This window comes from Barbus barbus (genome assembly GCF_936440315.1).
Source record: "Barbus barbus genome assembly, chromosome: 34".
NCBI classification, from domain to species: Eukaryota; Metazoa; Chordata; class Actinopteri; order Cypriniformes; family Cyprinidae; genus Barbus; species Barbus barbus.
The window spans coordinates 26,959,557-26,976,176 of NC_136762.1; the positions used below are offsets into that span (position 1 = coordinate 26,959,557).

A 16,620-nucleotide genomic window follows, 5' to 3' on the forward strand; every position below is an offset into this window, starting at 1 on the left:
ATGTCAAATCATTCTTCAAAACTACAGACATGAATTAGTGCTTTAGTGTCCAATCCTGCTTCTTGAGGGTCAATGTCTGGCAGAGTTTTGCTCCAACATCTGCATGGAGGTTTCTAGTAATCCAGAAGTCCTTGATTTAGCTGGTTCAGGTTTGCTTGATTTGCTTACCCTGCAAACAAGCCTACACTGACCCTTTACGGGCTGCCGGTGCAGGGCCCCTGAGAATTTGCTCACTGGCAAAACGTTGGCCCCTTAACACTGGCCCTGCACGGGCAGCCCTCACTTAGCCTCCAGGAAGCATAAGCAAATTTGAAGTCACCGTTATGGAGGTAAGCACTTGCTTTACTTGGGCTCTTGACCCTTGACTTCTTAACTTTAATGTTTTTCTGGCTGTTATAGCTGTGTGTTTCTGAAGCACATTTTTTTTAATAGCAAAAGTTGTGAGAAGACAAACTGATCAGATGGTGATGGTTATTTATTGATGATTCGGTCATGTAGTGTCCTGAATGTTCGGACTTCAAACTTTATTATTTTCAATAAAACAGCGTTTGGGCTTCCTGGAGGCTATGGGCTGCTCGTGCAGGGCCAGTGCTAAGGGCCCAGCGTTTTGCCAATGAGCGAATTCTCAGGGGCCCTGCGCTGGCAGCCCTAAGTGCAAATATTTTGTGCAGGCTTGTTTGCAGGGTAAGCTCTGCAGGACAGTGATCTTCCAGCAGCAGGATTGGATTCCCCTGCACTTTTGAACCATCTGCTTGAAGAGATGGTTTATGCTGAACCAACTGCAATTATTTTTGTTAATATGAACTTGACCCATCTTAAATCATGCAGTAAACTGTTATTAATGAATTTGCATCTTTGCATGCTTCCACAAGTCTTAAGCAGTGTCCTGTATTTAAATTTTGTGTGTGTGTGTGCGTGCATGTTTATGTGGTTTGAGGACACAAATTTGTATAATGACATGGGTATGACAGAGGTATTACAATATGAAGGTGGTTTATGAGGACACTGCCTATGTCCCTGTAATTCAAAAGGCTTAAAAAACATACTAAATGGTGTTTTTTTTGAAAATCTAAAAATGCACAAAGTCTCCTGTGAGGGCTAAGTTTAAGTGTAGGGTTGGTGTAGGGCAATAGCACACACAGTTTGTTCAGTATAAAAACCATTACGCCTATGGAGAGTCCCCATAAACCACAAAAACCAACGTGTGTGTATAGATGGTAAATCAAATGTGACAAAAAACACAACTAAAGAGAGTCCAGAAAATGGCCCTTTTTTGTAGTGAAGCTGGATTTTTGTTAATCTTTTGTTCACAAATACTGCAACAAATGCACATGTGAATCCAGGAATGCACAGGCCAATTCAGAAAAGCAAGAATCAAAATGTAATAAGCTTACATGGATTTTAGAGCATACAGTATAATCCACTAATACACAAGGAGTATGTGTATATATGCAATGATGTATTTATGTGGCAATAAATACAGAGCTGATTGCAATAGCATATTGTCTCAAGAATATTTGTGAATGTTCTTCTGCATTTGTAGATCTTCTGAAGCCTTCGTTGGAGTTGATCTCCAATGTGGATCGCCTTCACATTGCTTAACAATTAAGTTATAATTTAAATCCGCGTTTCCTAAATGGGTTTGTGATGTTTTGAATGTCTCTTCTGTTTAAAACAGATAACTTGGTTTGTCACTTGTCCATAACCTTGTTGTCAGTCATAGCGGTCTCAGAATTTAGCAGGAGACTTTGTGATGAATAATAGATGGATTTTGTAAGAATCTTTCAAATTTGTCATTCTGTATGTGATCTATATATGTGGATGTATTCAGTAAAGTGTTCACATTCAGATGTGTTGAAGTCCTTATGTTTCATAACATAGCGCCAAAAGAGGGATAACTGTCCAGGTGGACTGTTTTCATTTTGATGGCATATTTCCTTTTTGAAAGATCATGCTCAAGTTCATGGTGATGTGCAGTTCATCTATTCCACGTTGAAGGAAGCAGAGAGTAAATTCAAATTCAGTAATGATGAGGACAAGGAAACCTATGAAGTAGTGATTCAGAAACTTGACGGGCACTTAATTCCTTTTGTTTACAAATATACAATTTCATCAGTGGAGTCAGAGAGAAGGGGAGTAAATGGAGGCATTCATAAGGGGACCCTGAAGTTCAGTTCAGTATTTATTTTTGAAGATTCTGATCAGATTGTGATCTCTGTGAATCTTCTCTGTGAAGAATTCTGAGCAAAGTGAAACCAAATTGAACAAAGGAAAAGGGTTGCAATTGCACGTTACGACAAAGAACACAACCAGAGAGAAGTGCAACAATGTTGGCCATTTGTGGTGTGCCACACAGAAGTGGCGCAAGAAATGACATCATACAAATGCTGGGTCACTGTTGTTTCTTTGTTCTTACCCATTCTACCATAAACAACTCAAATAAAACACACTTGAACCAGCTAATGAAGTACTGGAAATTACAAGGAGTTACATTTGAGCTGGATGGGAGGGATGGGACTTGATTTTTTACTTTGCAATTTTATAGGAGTGACCGCTTGCTAGAGGGGAGTGTTAGAGGGCTAGAAGAGCTGTTTTTGCGTGGGGGATGGGGAAGTTAATGTTTTGATTTAAAATTACATGGGCAGATTAATTTAAAACAAATGATGATGTGCACAGATGAATCATTCCATAAAAAAAAAATATCAATTTTGACTTCATGGTAACATCCTGTTCAGTGAAAACCTTTGTGTATTTATGTGTGGCAGTATATGCACATGCAGTAGGGTTGCTATGTGATGTAGTTGTGTATGATTTAGAAATGGTGGAGAGCCTATCCACCTTTTTCTTCAACGCGGAAGTAAGCCTATGGGCGAGACTTCCGGTTCATTAGCCGCTGTAGGTAAATAAGAAGAATAACAATGTGCAGTGAACGGTAAAACTGTTTGCACTACAAACCAGTGTGTTCATAATTGAGATAATACATTAAAATAATATGGTAAGACAAACCAATTTTCAATATCAAGCAGCAAAACGAACCGTTTCGTACAGCTAAAAATAGCTGGACGTGGATGAGACCGGGAGCTAGACCCATAGAATTTACAAATGGCCGCACCCATTTTTACAAGAATACACTGGTCAAATTTCAACATCTTTAAAATTACTGGGAGCTCAATATGTGCTCAGGAAGTGCTCGGCAAGCAATTGCTCTCGTGCATCCACAATTGCACACAAGTGCATTGGTCTAAAGCCCAAAACACTGCACGATTTTAGCTATCCTATAAGATCACTGCATGTCACACTGTGTGACAAGGATCTAATAAACTTGACTAATAAAAAAGCATGATAAATCACACTTTAGCAGTTGTATTCATGATGTGTGCTTAAAAAAAGTGAAAGCTGCGAAAGAGGAAGGGATAAGAGCTTGAGGGAAGCAGTTTTATATTTTAGCGCCATGTCGCGTTGATTTCTTGTCACATTTTTATTGGTTGGTCAGTAAACGTGGATCGTAGCAGCAGACACACTGTGTGATGATCATGCTGTATCGTAGGCTATCTTTGGTCGCAATACAGTGACAACGGCCATCTTTGAACCTCTAGGAGCCACAATCACAGAAATCGCCACGATTGTTTAACGATGCCAATCTTTCGTCTGGGACAGCCAAAAAATTGTGCAGGAAAATCGAGCAGAATTGCATATAAAGGCAGTACATGTTTATCCTATTTGAGATTGCAAAAATGCAAATGTATAAAATGATCATTTTGATAAATTAAGATTAATAAACAACACAAAACATGATGCCTAAAAACCCTCAAATGTATGCATGTACTTTCTTTTCTGAGTTCTCTGAGTTAAGAATATTTGCTCTCATTTTATTATGCTTTTTTTACATAAGCAGCTCTTTAGAGAGGATGAATGACTGTATGAAGTGAGTGTCAATTTCTATGTATTTATGAATTTATATACATTATCTCTCTTTATTTGTATTTTACTCATCAGGGTCATCAACGAGAGTTACAAATCCAGGCAGTGGTAAATAAACATTTATATTCATTGCATTTTGTTCTTAGCAAATCATGTGGTGTTCATTGTCAAAATGATCCCCATTCTCACAGATGACTAAAAATGCTGTATTATTCATGCCAGGCCAGTAGTTGGCGATGCCACTTTGTATAAACTGAACACGTAGTACGCATATGCATGTCTTTGATTGGCTCAAGGTTGTCCAAACTCGGTCCTGGAGGGCCACTGTCCTTCAGAGTTTAGCTCCAGCTTGCCTCAGCACACCTGCCAGGATGTTTCTAGTATGCCTTGTAAGACCTTGATTAGCTTCTTCAGGTGTGTTTAATTAGGGTTGAAATTAATCTCCGCAGGACAGTGGCCCTCCAGGAGCAGGACTGGACACCCCTGGATTAGCTGGTTCAGATATGTTTAATTGAATTAGACACAGGTGGACTAATCAAAGTGCAGAAATATCACGAAGATGATTAAGAGAATTTATATACATTATCTGTTTTTATTTGTATTTTACTCATCAGGGTCATCAACGAGAGTTCCAAATCCAGGCAGTGGTAAATAAACATTTATATCCAGTGCTTTGTTTATATTGTTATCAGATCATGTGATGTCCATACACATTGTGAAAACTGTTTAAAAAAAATGTTATCCCTGTGTTTTCAGCCTTCGGTCATTTTGGAAACCTGTCCACTTTGATGTTGTGTCTCCTTGGATTGATCCTGTCACGCTTTGTAGCACACTGAAAAAAGATCAAAGTAACCATGAGCCAAATAGAACCAGTATTTATTGTTGTGACACTGATGCTCACTACTTAGTTACCTCATGTAGCATTCTCACTGTTTATGTTAGGGAAACTTTTCAGCTGTTGGGGGAAACAACTATTAAATGAGATTAGCCATGCAATTTTGATTTAACATGCAAGTAATGATCCATATAATCGTTTCAGTTAATAAAATCAAAGCTTAAAGAAGAATGTACTTTACTCCCCAGCACTGCACGTTTATTATGTCTCTCCAGTTAGAAGTGAGCATCCCTATGTCCTAGAGCAGAGCCCTTGAAATGGGGACTTTGGAGAGAGCAGGGCTCTTGTGTCTCATTTGGAAAGCACTGAAAGGAGCAATGAAAGACAACTTATTTTCTTCATTATCTTCACCTGAAATGTTAGCATGACAACAGCATCCATAAACACAATGTATCATCTGTACTTACAGTAGAATTATACTATATCTCATGCTTTCAATTTCCATAAATGCATTACTGGTGGCCACGACTGCATTTGCCACCTTAGTAACTGAGTAAGAGTAAGTCGAGTAATGAGTGTGTGAATGAATAAGTCTTACTCAGTTATTTGTTTTGTATATATGGTTGCACATATGAATTGGTTTTTAATAGGTTTTGTGTGATTTAAGATTGGTGTGGCATTTCTATTTCTGATTTGAACTATTTGTAATCTTAATTGTTAACAGTTTTTCTGATGAACTGTTTCTAATATTCTGGGACTTAATCACAAATTATAAATTGGAAATAAAGAACAAAATCAATAAACATAAAAAGCTGAATTATGAATATTATTATTAGTAGGCTATTAGTATCTTGAAGAATTGTATTTTGAGTGTTTCATAATTATATGTATGCCAAGAGTTAAAATGTCAAATGAGAGCTTGCTATCCAACATTATAGACCTATAATTTCTGTGAAAGATAAAATGCATCAAATAACAGGTCGTCATATAGCATTTAATGAGGGTTTTAGTCCAGTATTTAAGATCTGTGTGTTCATATTTATGTTATGTCTTTGTAATTGTTTTGTTTGTACATTACCACGTAACTGGAGCTTCAGAGATGGGCATATAGCCAAATAAACAAAACTAAGATAGGCCTATAACTACTTGGTTTAACACAATAACTAACTGAATAAACTTTATTTATATAGTGCATTATACAATACAGATTGTTTGAACAGTTTTACTGAGATAAAGAGGGGAAATGATTCAAAGATGCAAGTAGAGATCAATTCTGCTGTAAAGCGGCTCTAAAGAAAAAGCTATAAAGCAGAAAACACTGATCAGCTAGTTCAGTTCTCTCTTTTTTTTAAGTTATTTATATGTATTTATTAACCCAGCTTATACTTAAAGCTGCAGTGCATATAGTTTTGCCTCTTTGTCGCCATCTCGGTTTGAAAACCTGGAAGTGCAGCTCTGTGCTGAATTATCTTCCGTGTGTGGGGTTGTGCTCCAGCGCAGATGAATCTAATGTTTTGAGGTGAATGTGAGGTGTTGCTGTCAGCCACTGCACCGGTGTGAATCCTATATTTAGTAATCACAGATTCTATGTCTTGGAATATATGACCCAAATCAGAATTGTCACCGTATATTGTCATCTGAACAAGTAAGTAACAAGTCTGCCACGTTTGTTCTGACCAACTGAGGAAAAAAGCATTACAATAAATCAAGCTACCAACGGTGATTAAATCTAAAGATCGGTTAGCTCTTATCACATCTAACTGTGCAAATTATTATTATTGTTATATTTTATTCTCAAATTATTCATGTTAACAACATCAACATTGCGTGACTATGAGTATAGTGTGGTTTAGCGTGTAGATTTAAAATTCTGTACAGTCTAATATCAGAATTGTCTATCTAAATATCTAATTGTCATTCCATTCGAATTTCATAATAACAAATTCTTTTAACCCAAAAAGCTAATTATGCTCCATTCGAACTGGTTTTCTTTAAAATACAAATCCTGTGTAATCCCAGGCTATCTGTAATCAAAAGCACATTTAAAACTGGAATATAATTTAATTTCATTCACATCTGCTTCATAATCCTTTCTGGATTACAATCCGCCATCAAAATGATATTTAATTATTCTATCTGCTGTGAGAAAAGACTATAAACGATCCGTCACCTGCAGGATCATCGGGATAAAGTAAGGTGAGAGTTTTGAACACTGGCTGGTTATGTACTTGCTCAAATGTTGAATTTGGATCATTTTTAACCAAAAAAAGTTACGGACTGCAGATTTAAATAAATGTATTTTAGTATAAAATGTGATTTCACCTACTTGTATGTTATAATCACTTCATTACTTTTTATCACCTAGAGTGTATTACATAAAATGCATTTATTTAGAGACATAACTTTTTCAGAACAGTATAAAAAAGTAATTTAAAGGTCTAATTTGAATCAGAAAAGATTGATTACCTGTTGAATGACTGCCAGGTCGCAGTCCTAACACAGTGACTTCATGCAAGCATTGCTGAATTTCTGCAATCTGAAGGCCAGTCACATAATTAACAAATCTTATCGCCAATAAAGCATGCTATTGCATTGTCCTGTAAAATCCCATCCGCTGTCCTGCAACAGTGCGGTAATAACCAGGTGATCATCCCGTCTAAAGTGTGCTGGGGCTCATCTGTATTCTGCTCCAGCACAGCAGGTGGCGCTGTGCAGATATTAAGCTGTTTCGCTTCCCGACAGTAAAACTCATAGAAGAAAAATGAAAACTAAGAAGAACAATAACGAAATGTTTGCGGAAATAGTCTCGTTGTTTGCGTATTTTCATCTAAAACCAATTACTGTATCTGTTCATACGTAAAGCGTGTATTTAATACAAATCGAAAGAATGAGTACTTTTTGAGCAGGGATCCGTGTTCTTTTTCAGTGAGTTGAAAGTGGTTTATGTTTGTGATTCGAGTTTGTAGACAGTAAAAGCGGAGAGTCATGGCTATAGCGCACGCCGCCACAGAGTATGTGTTCACGGACTTCGTGCTGAAGGAGCCCGTGTCGGAGAACAGGTACAAGGGCATCCGGTTAGACCTGGCGCTGGATAAGATGCTCACCTGTGTCGCGGTGGGGCTGCCTCTGCTGCTCATCTCTCTCGCCTTCGCTCAGGAGGTGTCTGTCGGTAAGCTATTCTCTCACACTCCTCACGGGATATGCGATATATAAAACACATTTAGTTTCCCTGAGTTTCACTTCACACAGGAACTATTCTCTTACTGATGATGCTGCTCTATTCATGTGTTAAGAGCAGTAAAAGCATGCATGCTCTGAATTGCATGCGTGCCATATTTTCTTTTGGTGTTTATACAGTAGTTTTTTGAACAGCCTTTTTAATGACAGATTAGTTTCTACTATAATTATATAGCACTGAATGGTAAACACCCCACACCTGGTGGATTCCTGAATGCATGTGTGTTTGCACAGAGTAAACTGGTTTCTTTAACTTTCATTTTCAAAAAACTGTAGTAACTTTCAGGATAAGTAGTTATAGCAGCATATTATTTGAACATAACCTGCTCTGGTTAGATATGCTCCTGTTGCATATATATCTCATTTTCAGGTATGACAGCAGATTATGCTGTATGTTATTACATTAAGTGATTCCAAATTGCATGACAAAAATTGTAATCAGTAACGTAATCCATTACATTACACATTTTAGGTAATGTAATCAGATTACTTTTTTATTACTTTTGGATTACTTTTGGCCTAACTCGTTTTTCACATTGATTTAAACGTGATAATCTTATACCATAATGATGTAAAAGACGTACCATAATGATGTAAAAATACAAAGAGTGAGAAAATATATTCCTTTCATTATAATTAACAACATGAAGTGCATGAAACTAAATTATTACATCAAGGTTTCCCAAACTGGGGTTCGTAAAGGATCTGCAGGGGTTTGTGAGTTTAATGAAAGGCTAACAAGTAATTAAATCATAAAAATGTAAAATTAAAACAAATCATACACTTACTAAAAAAAAATGAAATATTTTATGTTTACCTGCATGCCAGGTATGCCATGTTTGTCAACATGCAAATATTTAAAGGGGTCATTGATTATGATCTCTGTGTGAATGTCCACAAAACTGGAACACTTTCTGAGTGAATATAAGCAGTAGACTATTTTAGAAAGGAACATTTAAAAGATAAAAAAAATAGGAATTAGAGAGAATCAATAAATTATTAATTTATTTCTATTGTATGAATAATATGTAATCATGTAATCAATAAAAAAGTAACTGTAGTCTGATTATGAGTATTGTAAAGTGTAACTTACTCTAATTACATGTACTTAATTTTTGATCTCCACAATGACGTTATGAAAATTGGTAGATTTGCATGGAATTGGCTGGTGGGATAGTTCACCCAAATATGAAAATTCTGTCATCATTTACTCACTCATTTTGTTCCAAACCTGTAGGACTTTTGTTAATCTTCAGAACACAAATGAAGATATTTTTAATGGAATCTCTGTCCTGCCTTTGACAGTCTGTGTAACTACCAGTTTGACGCTTCATAAAGTTCACAATGTGATCATAAAAACTAATCCATATGAATTGAGCAGTTTAGTCCAAATTTTCTGAAGAGACTCGATCGCTTTATATGATAAACAAATTTAATTTAGATTTAATGAATTTTGTTTTACAGCTTAAAGGGGTGGTCCACCCAAAAATATAAAGCCATTATTTTCTTCCCTGGTGTTGTTCTGATGGTGTATCATCTTTCTTTTCCAGACCAGAAAAGGGGAAATTTGAAACAATGTCTTGCTTGTGCTCATCCATATAATGACAGTGAATAGTGACCAACTTCAAGCTTTAGAGAAAAAGATGCATAAGTCTAAAAAAATCAGATTCTCTTTTCCTTAGGTACACAGATTAGTTGTTTCTCCCCCACAAAGTTCTCATGGCGTCAGGCTGCTTATGTGGATTCGTACTGCTGGGCGGCAGTGCAAACGCAGGACACAGGGGGCCTGCCACTATGGCTGCACAAGGTAAACCCATAAAATATTTGCACACTTTTTACTGGGTTCTCCTTAGTATTAGTCCATTACAATTTACCCTTGTGCTGTAATCGCTGAAATTCCAGAAGTCAAGCAATCCATGGATAAGGCATAAGTGAAAATTACATACATTGTTAAACAATTTTGTACAAAGGCTGCACAATGATATATTGAAATAAAGTCAAAGTTATGATATTGCTTGGTACGATTATCAAATCATTTGCACGTGGTCACTTCATGCATTTTCTCTGATCTGATATCTATCTTATTTGGTAAAACTCTTCCATTTACACCTGGCCACATAAATGTGTCTCCGCAAAATGGATATAAATCCGATCTTTTAATTCCCTTGCTATATGCAAATTTAATGGAGTTCACATCAACAAAAGCGACAGATATGCCCTGCATGTTATTCTTCTTCATCTAATTTCAAGATCAAAGACCGCAATAGGAGAGAGAGCAGCATAAGCACTGGAAAGATAAGTCAGTCTTTCTACTTTTAATGAAGATGATTGTGTGTTGAGTGAACTTTCAGTTTTATTTGTGGCAGTTTGTGCGTCGGCTTGCTGAAGAGATACTCAGCTACTCATCGGCGGCGATGCATGTTGCGTTAGCACTGTCGTATCTGATTATAACGTCATATACCCTATAACATGCTCTCACGCGTTTCTAATGTGCCCTCAGATTCATTAGTTCCCTGTTCGGTATTGTCTTTTCATGCATAGGCCAAGGCCCCATCTGAGGGTTGTCTGAAAATATAATTTTAAAACCATGCTGTGTATTGTAAATAATATAGTGATAAAGAAATACAAATGCAAATAGGACAAAAAAAAGTGTTTTAATTTTAGAATAGTTTTGAGTCCCGCTTTCTTGCCTCTCAGTGCTTTAGTCCACTGACTGCAAGCATATGTGTGAACTGAAATTAGGCTAATTTTGTAGATCAACTGTTGCGTTGGGTTTTGCTCAATATGATGTTAAGTGGCAGATCAGTGGGCTTGCTGCAGTTAAATATCTAAATAAGACTTCCTCTGTCCCAGACGGAAACTAAAATACTATGTGGAGGATGTAAGATAATTTAATAATTATAATATGACCATGTGGTGAAAGATTACTTATTTTTGACACTTTATTATAAATTACCTAAAAAAATCTGATTAAGAGGTTAGTCTGAAGGACTCATTCTTTCAGGAACAAAGCAAGTCACATACTTTATGAATGAGTAGGATGAAACGGTATTATGTATCAAACGTAATCACTTAATTGTATTATAAGCAATGTCCTATTACAAGCAACAGCATTACAATCCATTAAGGGATTTAAGTTGGAGATTTAAGGGAGTGTGTTGTATTATTATAGATAAGGCCTATTACATTATTATAGATTATTAATGTGTGTCTTAACTTTTTCGGCAAGACCGGTTGTGTTTCAAGTCTTACGTTTGGAGGTTTTCAGTCCAATTAGTAAGGCCTTTTTTTTCTTTCTTTTTTCTTTTTTTGGAGTTCAGAGAATTGGAAGATTTTATGAGGCCTTGAGGAAATATAAGGCTGTGTAACAATTAAAACTAACTTAAACAAAGGTCCTAAAATTGAGCCTTGTGGCACTCCATATTGAACTTGTGATTAAATCCTCTGAAATCTCTGAAGTTTGTGTGAGGATATGCAAATGCAATTTTTTTTTGTTACTTAGAGGTGAAGTGTGTTCATTTTTAGCACATACATTGCTAAAATAATGATTGTCTCCAAACATACAGAAGTCTAAAGAGGCTTCATAAAGAAGTGAAGTCATGAATACATGAATGTATTGTTGGAAAGAGTCCTGCATGGGTCCTGTTTGATAAACCCGCTCCCACCCTGCACCCGCAGTAATTAACAGAACACCCAACACGTTATCCGACAGCAACGCTAATGCTGTACCCAAACCCGACTCATTTACATAAAAACTGACCTGAACTGCACCCGCATTAAATCTTCTACATGTAGTAGACAAAACACATTTATTTTTTTTATGGAACACAAGCAATAAACCATTATTCATTCTGAGCTAATGCATTTAAGAGACACAGACCAACTTGTTTACAACAAAAAAAGGGGAGAAAAAGAGAGAGCGTGACATCCATTGTGTAAAAAACAATATTAAAATATGCGTACATCATGTTAACAATCAATTTTGACAAATATTGCATACTCTGCAGTGTATACATGATCATTTGTCCTCTTGTTAGAGGCATGAAAAATAAACTAAAACCTTTACTCAAATGGTGAACTGATTAAACAGAAAGTGAGCAAAGAGCGCTCCCTTTCATATAATCACTACAGCTGTCAATCAGTGGCAGCGCGATTGGCTATAGTTCACTATTCACTATAGTTCTCAGGCTGTAGAAGCCTTTAACGGTCTTCAGACCATGTACTGGATTTTGTTGAAATTGTCTTGGCTATTGGACATGCAACCCTCCCGTGCCTGTCACCCATCCGATCCGCATAGCACCTGACACACACATATTATTCCACCCGTTACATCAAATATTAGCGGTTCACCCATCCATGTGCAGCACACTGTTGAGAACAACTTAGCCACTAAAATGCACTTCTCCCCCCTCTCTCTGCAGTTTTTCCCTTATATGCTGTTGCTGGTGGCAGTGTCGGTTTACTTGCCAGCATTGTATTGGCGGTTCACAGGAGCTCCTGTGCTTTCTTCTGATCTGACCTTTATAATGGAAGAACTGGACCGTACCTATAACAGAGCCATCAAACTGTCTAAATGCCTTTACACAGCAGGAAGACGGGACACAGACTCAGCCCGCATGGGCTCACACAGGTAAACTGGACATACAAAAGAAGAGCAGAGAACATGTCTGACACTTCTTCTTGACATACTTGCAGGGTGACTGGGTTTACAGACTAGGCACACAGGGCTGTCACATGGTTTCCTTCTGTGGGAGTCATTGAAATACATACACACGCACACAAACTAACCTCCATCAGTATGTTTTCACAAGCTTTTTTCTTTTCACCATCATCTCACCTATTGCACACCCATAACATTTAAATCCTGTTATTCTTGCATGTTTTTTTTCTTTAGCTCTGTGAGAGATCTTACCGAGAGCTGCTTTAAATATCCTCTGGTGGAACAGTACCTGAAGACCAAACGCTTCTCTCGAGGATTACTGATCCGATACCTCATCTGCCGCTTCATCACTTTCTTGGCCCTCATGTTAGCCTGCATCTACCTTTGCTATTACATCCGTCTCTCCATCACAGATGAGTTTCAATGTGACATCCGAACTGGAGTGGTTATCAACGACTCCTCAGTACCTCCGGCCATGCAGTGCAAGCTAGTTGCTGTGGGCATCTTTCAGCTCCTGAGCTACATCAATCTTTGTGTGTATTTGCTGCTGTTGCCATTGTGCTTGTACGCCATGTTGGTTCCGTTCAGAAGGACCATGGGGTTCTTGAAACCTTACGAGATGTTACCCACAATAGGGGTAATGCAGTTTGGGCAGGTGTCCTGGGATGATCAAGCACTATATCTGCTGTTTCTGGAGGAGAACCTCAGTGAGCTGAAGAGTTATAAGTGCCTAAAGGTGTGTTGATCGATTGATCTTTGCTCTTGTGTAGATTCTGGGAAAGACCCCCCACCACCACCACCACCTTACTGTGTGATGCCTATAATGTCTGTGTTCCAGTTTTGTCATGTTACATTGATCACTGTACATACAGAGTGTAAATTGTTTATTTAAATTACCTTTTAACTGGTAGATTAATCAGATTAGTTAAGTATTTGCATTTTATTAAGTTATTTATTATGTCTCTTTTTTATAGTTATGAAGCAAGCTAACCATAATTAGGTTATCACTATCAACTCTTAACTGATGGGTAGTATCAACAGCTACATATTTGAAACTTCAAATAGAGTTTGATTTTTAGAAATGTAGCAGCAAAGATCTGATTCAGCTGCACATTTCAGAAGCTTTACTGCAGAGAGGTACAATTCTTTTTCATATCAGTCTTTTGATATGATTGTAAAGTGCTTTGGGTGCAATAGTACATAGCTATATAAATGCCTCAATCATTAGTCATTCATTCTGTTTAGCTTTTATCTTACAATTTTCATGTAATCATAAACCGCTACATCCAATTTCAAAATGCATTTGTTTAAATTCGTATCGACTACATTATTCTGAAGATGAATATATTTTAAAGGCTGACTGAAAAAAGAGCAAAACATCTATTGTGTGACTATCACTTTTTTTTGGTTTAAGAGATTGTTTTTTTTATATGTGTGTTTTATGTATGCAGGTGTTGGAGTTGTTAAAAGAAGGGGGAGAAGACTCTTTTGACACCATGCAGCTGTTGCAGACACTTGGACAGGTTAAAACAGATGTGGTGGACGGCAAATTGACAGAAAAGGACCGGAAAATCTCCAGCACCAACAATGGTGACACTGAAATGAAAGGTGTATTTTATTAATCAAAAAGATGCAAAAAATGCTACTGGGTATGAAGCCCATAAATTGATCTTTGGATGCAGGATTTTTTTAATTAGTCAAAAAACTCAACGCCAAGGTATTCAAAAATATTGTGAAAAATAAAAAGCCTTTATTCTCACATGGCTATATATTAAATATTAAATACATATATTAAAAACAACTCAAAAGATAATACCATAAAATACAACATGGATCTAAAAAACAATCAAGTCATTTACAAAAAAAAGTGAAAAATCTTATATACCATTTGAACCTGAGAAGTGAGTTCCCTTCAGAAAACGTCCCCTCCTGGGCACCATATAATTTAAATCAGACGTTGGATATCAATTTTTTTCTGCTCGTTTGCTTCAAATCACACATCGTCAAATACTTAATTTAGCTTGAAAATGTTTAAAAGATAACTTTTTTTTAACAAAAGCTTTTAATTTTCTCAGGTTCATTGAAGAACATGATAGCGATACTTGGCTAAATGCTAAAACATACAAGCAGCTTGTTAACTTGTTTAACATGCCAGGACCAGGATTAAAAACCACTGTGCTAGCAAAATCTTAACGCAACTTGGCTATGATTAACAGCCTGCTAACATAACATTTTAACTATGCTAAGCAACTGACAGTCCTGTCAGTTATCCCCCTTTTGCTATGGTTTTCTTTTATTGCCATGTTATTTGTTTATTTCTGTCTTTCAAGTCTTGGAAGGTTTAAGGTGGAGTAGTGTGACAAAATGATCAGACATTGACACATAAGATCACATTGATCTCTGACCCTCTTGATGTAAACCAATGTAAATGTGTGTTTCCCTAGAGATTTCTCCACTGCTGCAGGATGGCGGCTTGAGAAATCATGAAGATGAGAAGGTTGTGCGCCAGAGGGTGATCTGAACTGCCATTTAGTGACATATAGTGACTGCCTGCATCACACTGAGGCTCTGAACGTCTGGAACAGATAGAGGAAAACATTTTGGGGGGAATGGAGGAAAACAGTGAAACTCATCCTTGCATAAATGCATAACTAAGATCCACTAACTGCAGTCAAATTCTGTTTTAGTGCTTCTTGTAAGGGGTTGGGGTATTAACAGCTTTATATTGCCTTCATTTTCCACATTTAGTTTTAAATTACCATTCATAGTAACAGTTTCACTGCAGAAAATGTGTCTGGCTTGAACAGTTATTTTGTTGTTAGCACTAATGTGAAAACAATGCCTGTACTTGACTTGGTAAAACTGACATATTTAGGTACATGCTCACACCCACTCTGACAAAAGCTGCCTGTGAGTATTTGCTTATTCTCTCATTCTGAAATAATGGGAAAATTGTAATAAACTGAATGAAAATGTTAATCTATGGAGCTTCTTTTTGAAATATGAATTGTTGGAAGAGGTAAAATAAAGAAAAAATGGGACAATGGATCATCTGCTTTTTCTGCCAAGATTGATGTCAATTTGTTTACCTTTCTGCATCCATGGTCTTTTTAATACTTGTGTGAATTATGTTTTGTGTCTGTCTCTTGGCTCTGGAAATAAAAATGGATGTTTTTCACTAGTTGTGGAATTCTTTCCTCAAGTACAGTTGCTGTCATAAGTTTTCATATACCTTACAAAAAATGCCATTAAATAAACCCATTAATAGCCGAAAAAGAATATTTGAATGGAGACGATCAAAATATATGGTACATCGTTCTGTTAGATGTGACGCAGATTAAAGATGTGCACCAACACTACTGCAGATGCATGTCAAACATTGATATGGCTGATCAACTTGCTGCAAATAAAACTCTGGCCCAGCTGCATTGCATTGTAGATGATTTAAGCCCGTAAGTTGTTACTAAACTTGCACACAAAGTTGATGGTTCTCAAAGGGGCCCTTCCACTTCAACTCTATAAATAAAATCCAACTCTCAATAAAATCCACAGCATTGCTAAATGTAGTTACAAAATCTGTCACAAAAGTCTTTTGAGATCTACGCTGATTCACTCATCAAATTTGAGAGAAATTGCTATCCTGATACCAGAGGCATGTCCCCTTGTCCCCCAAATTGAGAATTTTTTATTTATTTTTTCTGGAAATTGCCCCAATTCTAACGGTGAAGTTGATTTGACCATGAGGCAATTGTGTGTCAGACAGCTGTTAACTGACACCTTATTGGACAGACATATAGTACACATTGTAGATTGCCTCCTCAACCCTTCTCTTAATGTCAGCCTTGGGTAGGTGCAGTTGTGCCACAACATGTGTACGTGCTGGGCTGTGCACAGACATTTTGAGGGGCAGTGGCCCAAACCAAAAAAAGGGGCACTAAGGGGGTGGGTTGCTAATACAAATTGTCCA

At 37.0% G+C, this 16,620-nt stretch overlaps 2 protein-coding genes across 7 annotated transcripts in view; both read left to right on the forward strand.

The window, feature by feature from the left end:
- LOC306854257 (ferroxidase HEPHL1-like) overlaps positions 1–5,915 on the forward strand; it is a 36,960-nt gene extending 31,045 nt beyond the window's left edge. For all 5 annotated transcript variants that reach the window (XM_079392117.1, XM_079392120.1, XM_079392118.1 and 2 more), the window contains 3 exons: positions 3,997–4,029; positions 4,536–4,568; positions 4,678–5,915. In XM_079392117.1, coding sequence (XP_079248243.1) covers positions 3,997–4,029; positions 4,536–4,568; positions 4,678–4,757 — 146 coding nt within the window. In that variant the 3' untranslated portion in view covers positions 4,758–5,915. The remainder of the gene's footprint in view (positions 1–3,996; positions 4,030–4,535; positions 4,569–4,677) is intronic.
- A 1,535-nt stretch (positions 5,916–7,450) lies between these two features.
- Positions 7,451–15,859, forward strand: LOC306854258 (pannexin-1-like). 2 transcript variants are annotated; one of them, XM_079392122.1, is made up of 6 exons: positions 7,451–7,925; positions 9,676–9,800; positions 12,415–12,623; positions 12,888–13,389; positions 14,105–14,261; positions 15,098–15,859. In XM_079392122.1, the coding sequence occupies exons 1-6, from the start codon at positions 7,742–7,744 to the stop codon at positions 15,172–15,174; spliced, it is 1,254 nt and encodes a 417-aa protein (XP_079248248.1). In that variant the 5' UTR covers positions 7,451–7,741; the 3' UTR covers positions 15,175–15,859. The 2 variants fall into 2 exon arrangements, with proteins under 2 accessions (XP_079248248.1, XP_079248249.1); XM_079392123.1 differs by having other exon boundaries at positions 7,507–7,925; positions 14,105–14,243.
- The last annotated feature ends 761 nt before the right edge of the window (positions 15,860–16,620 follow it).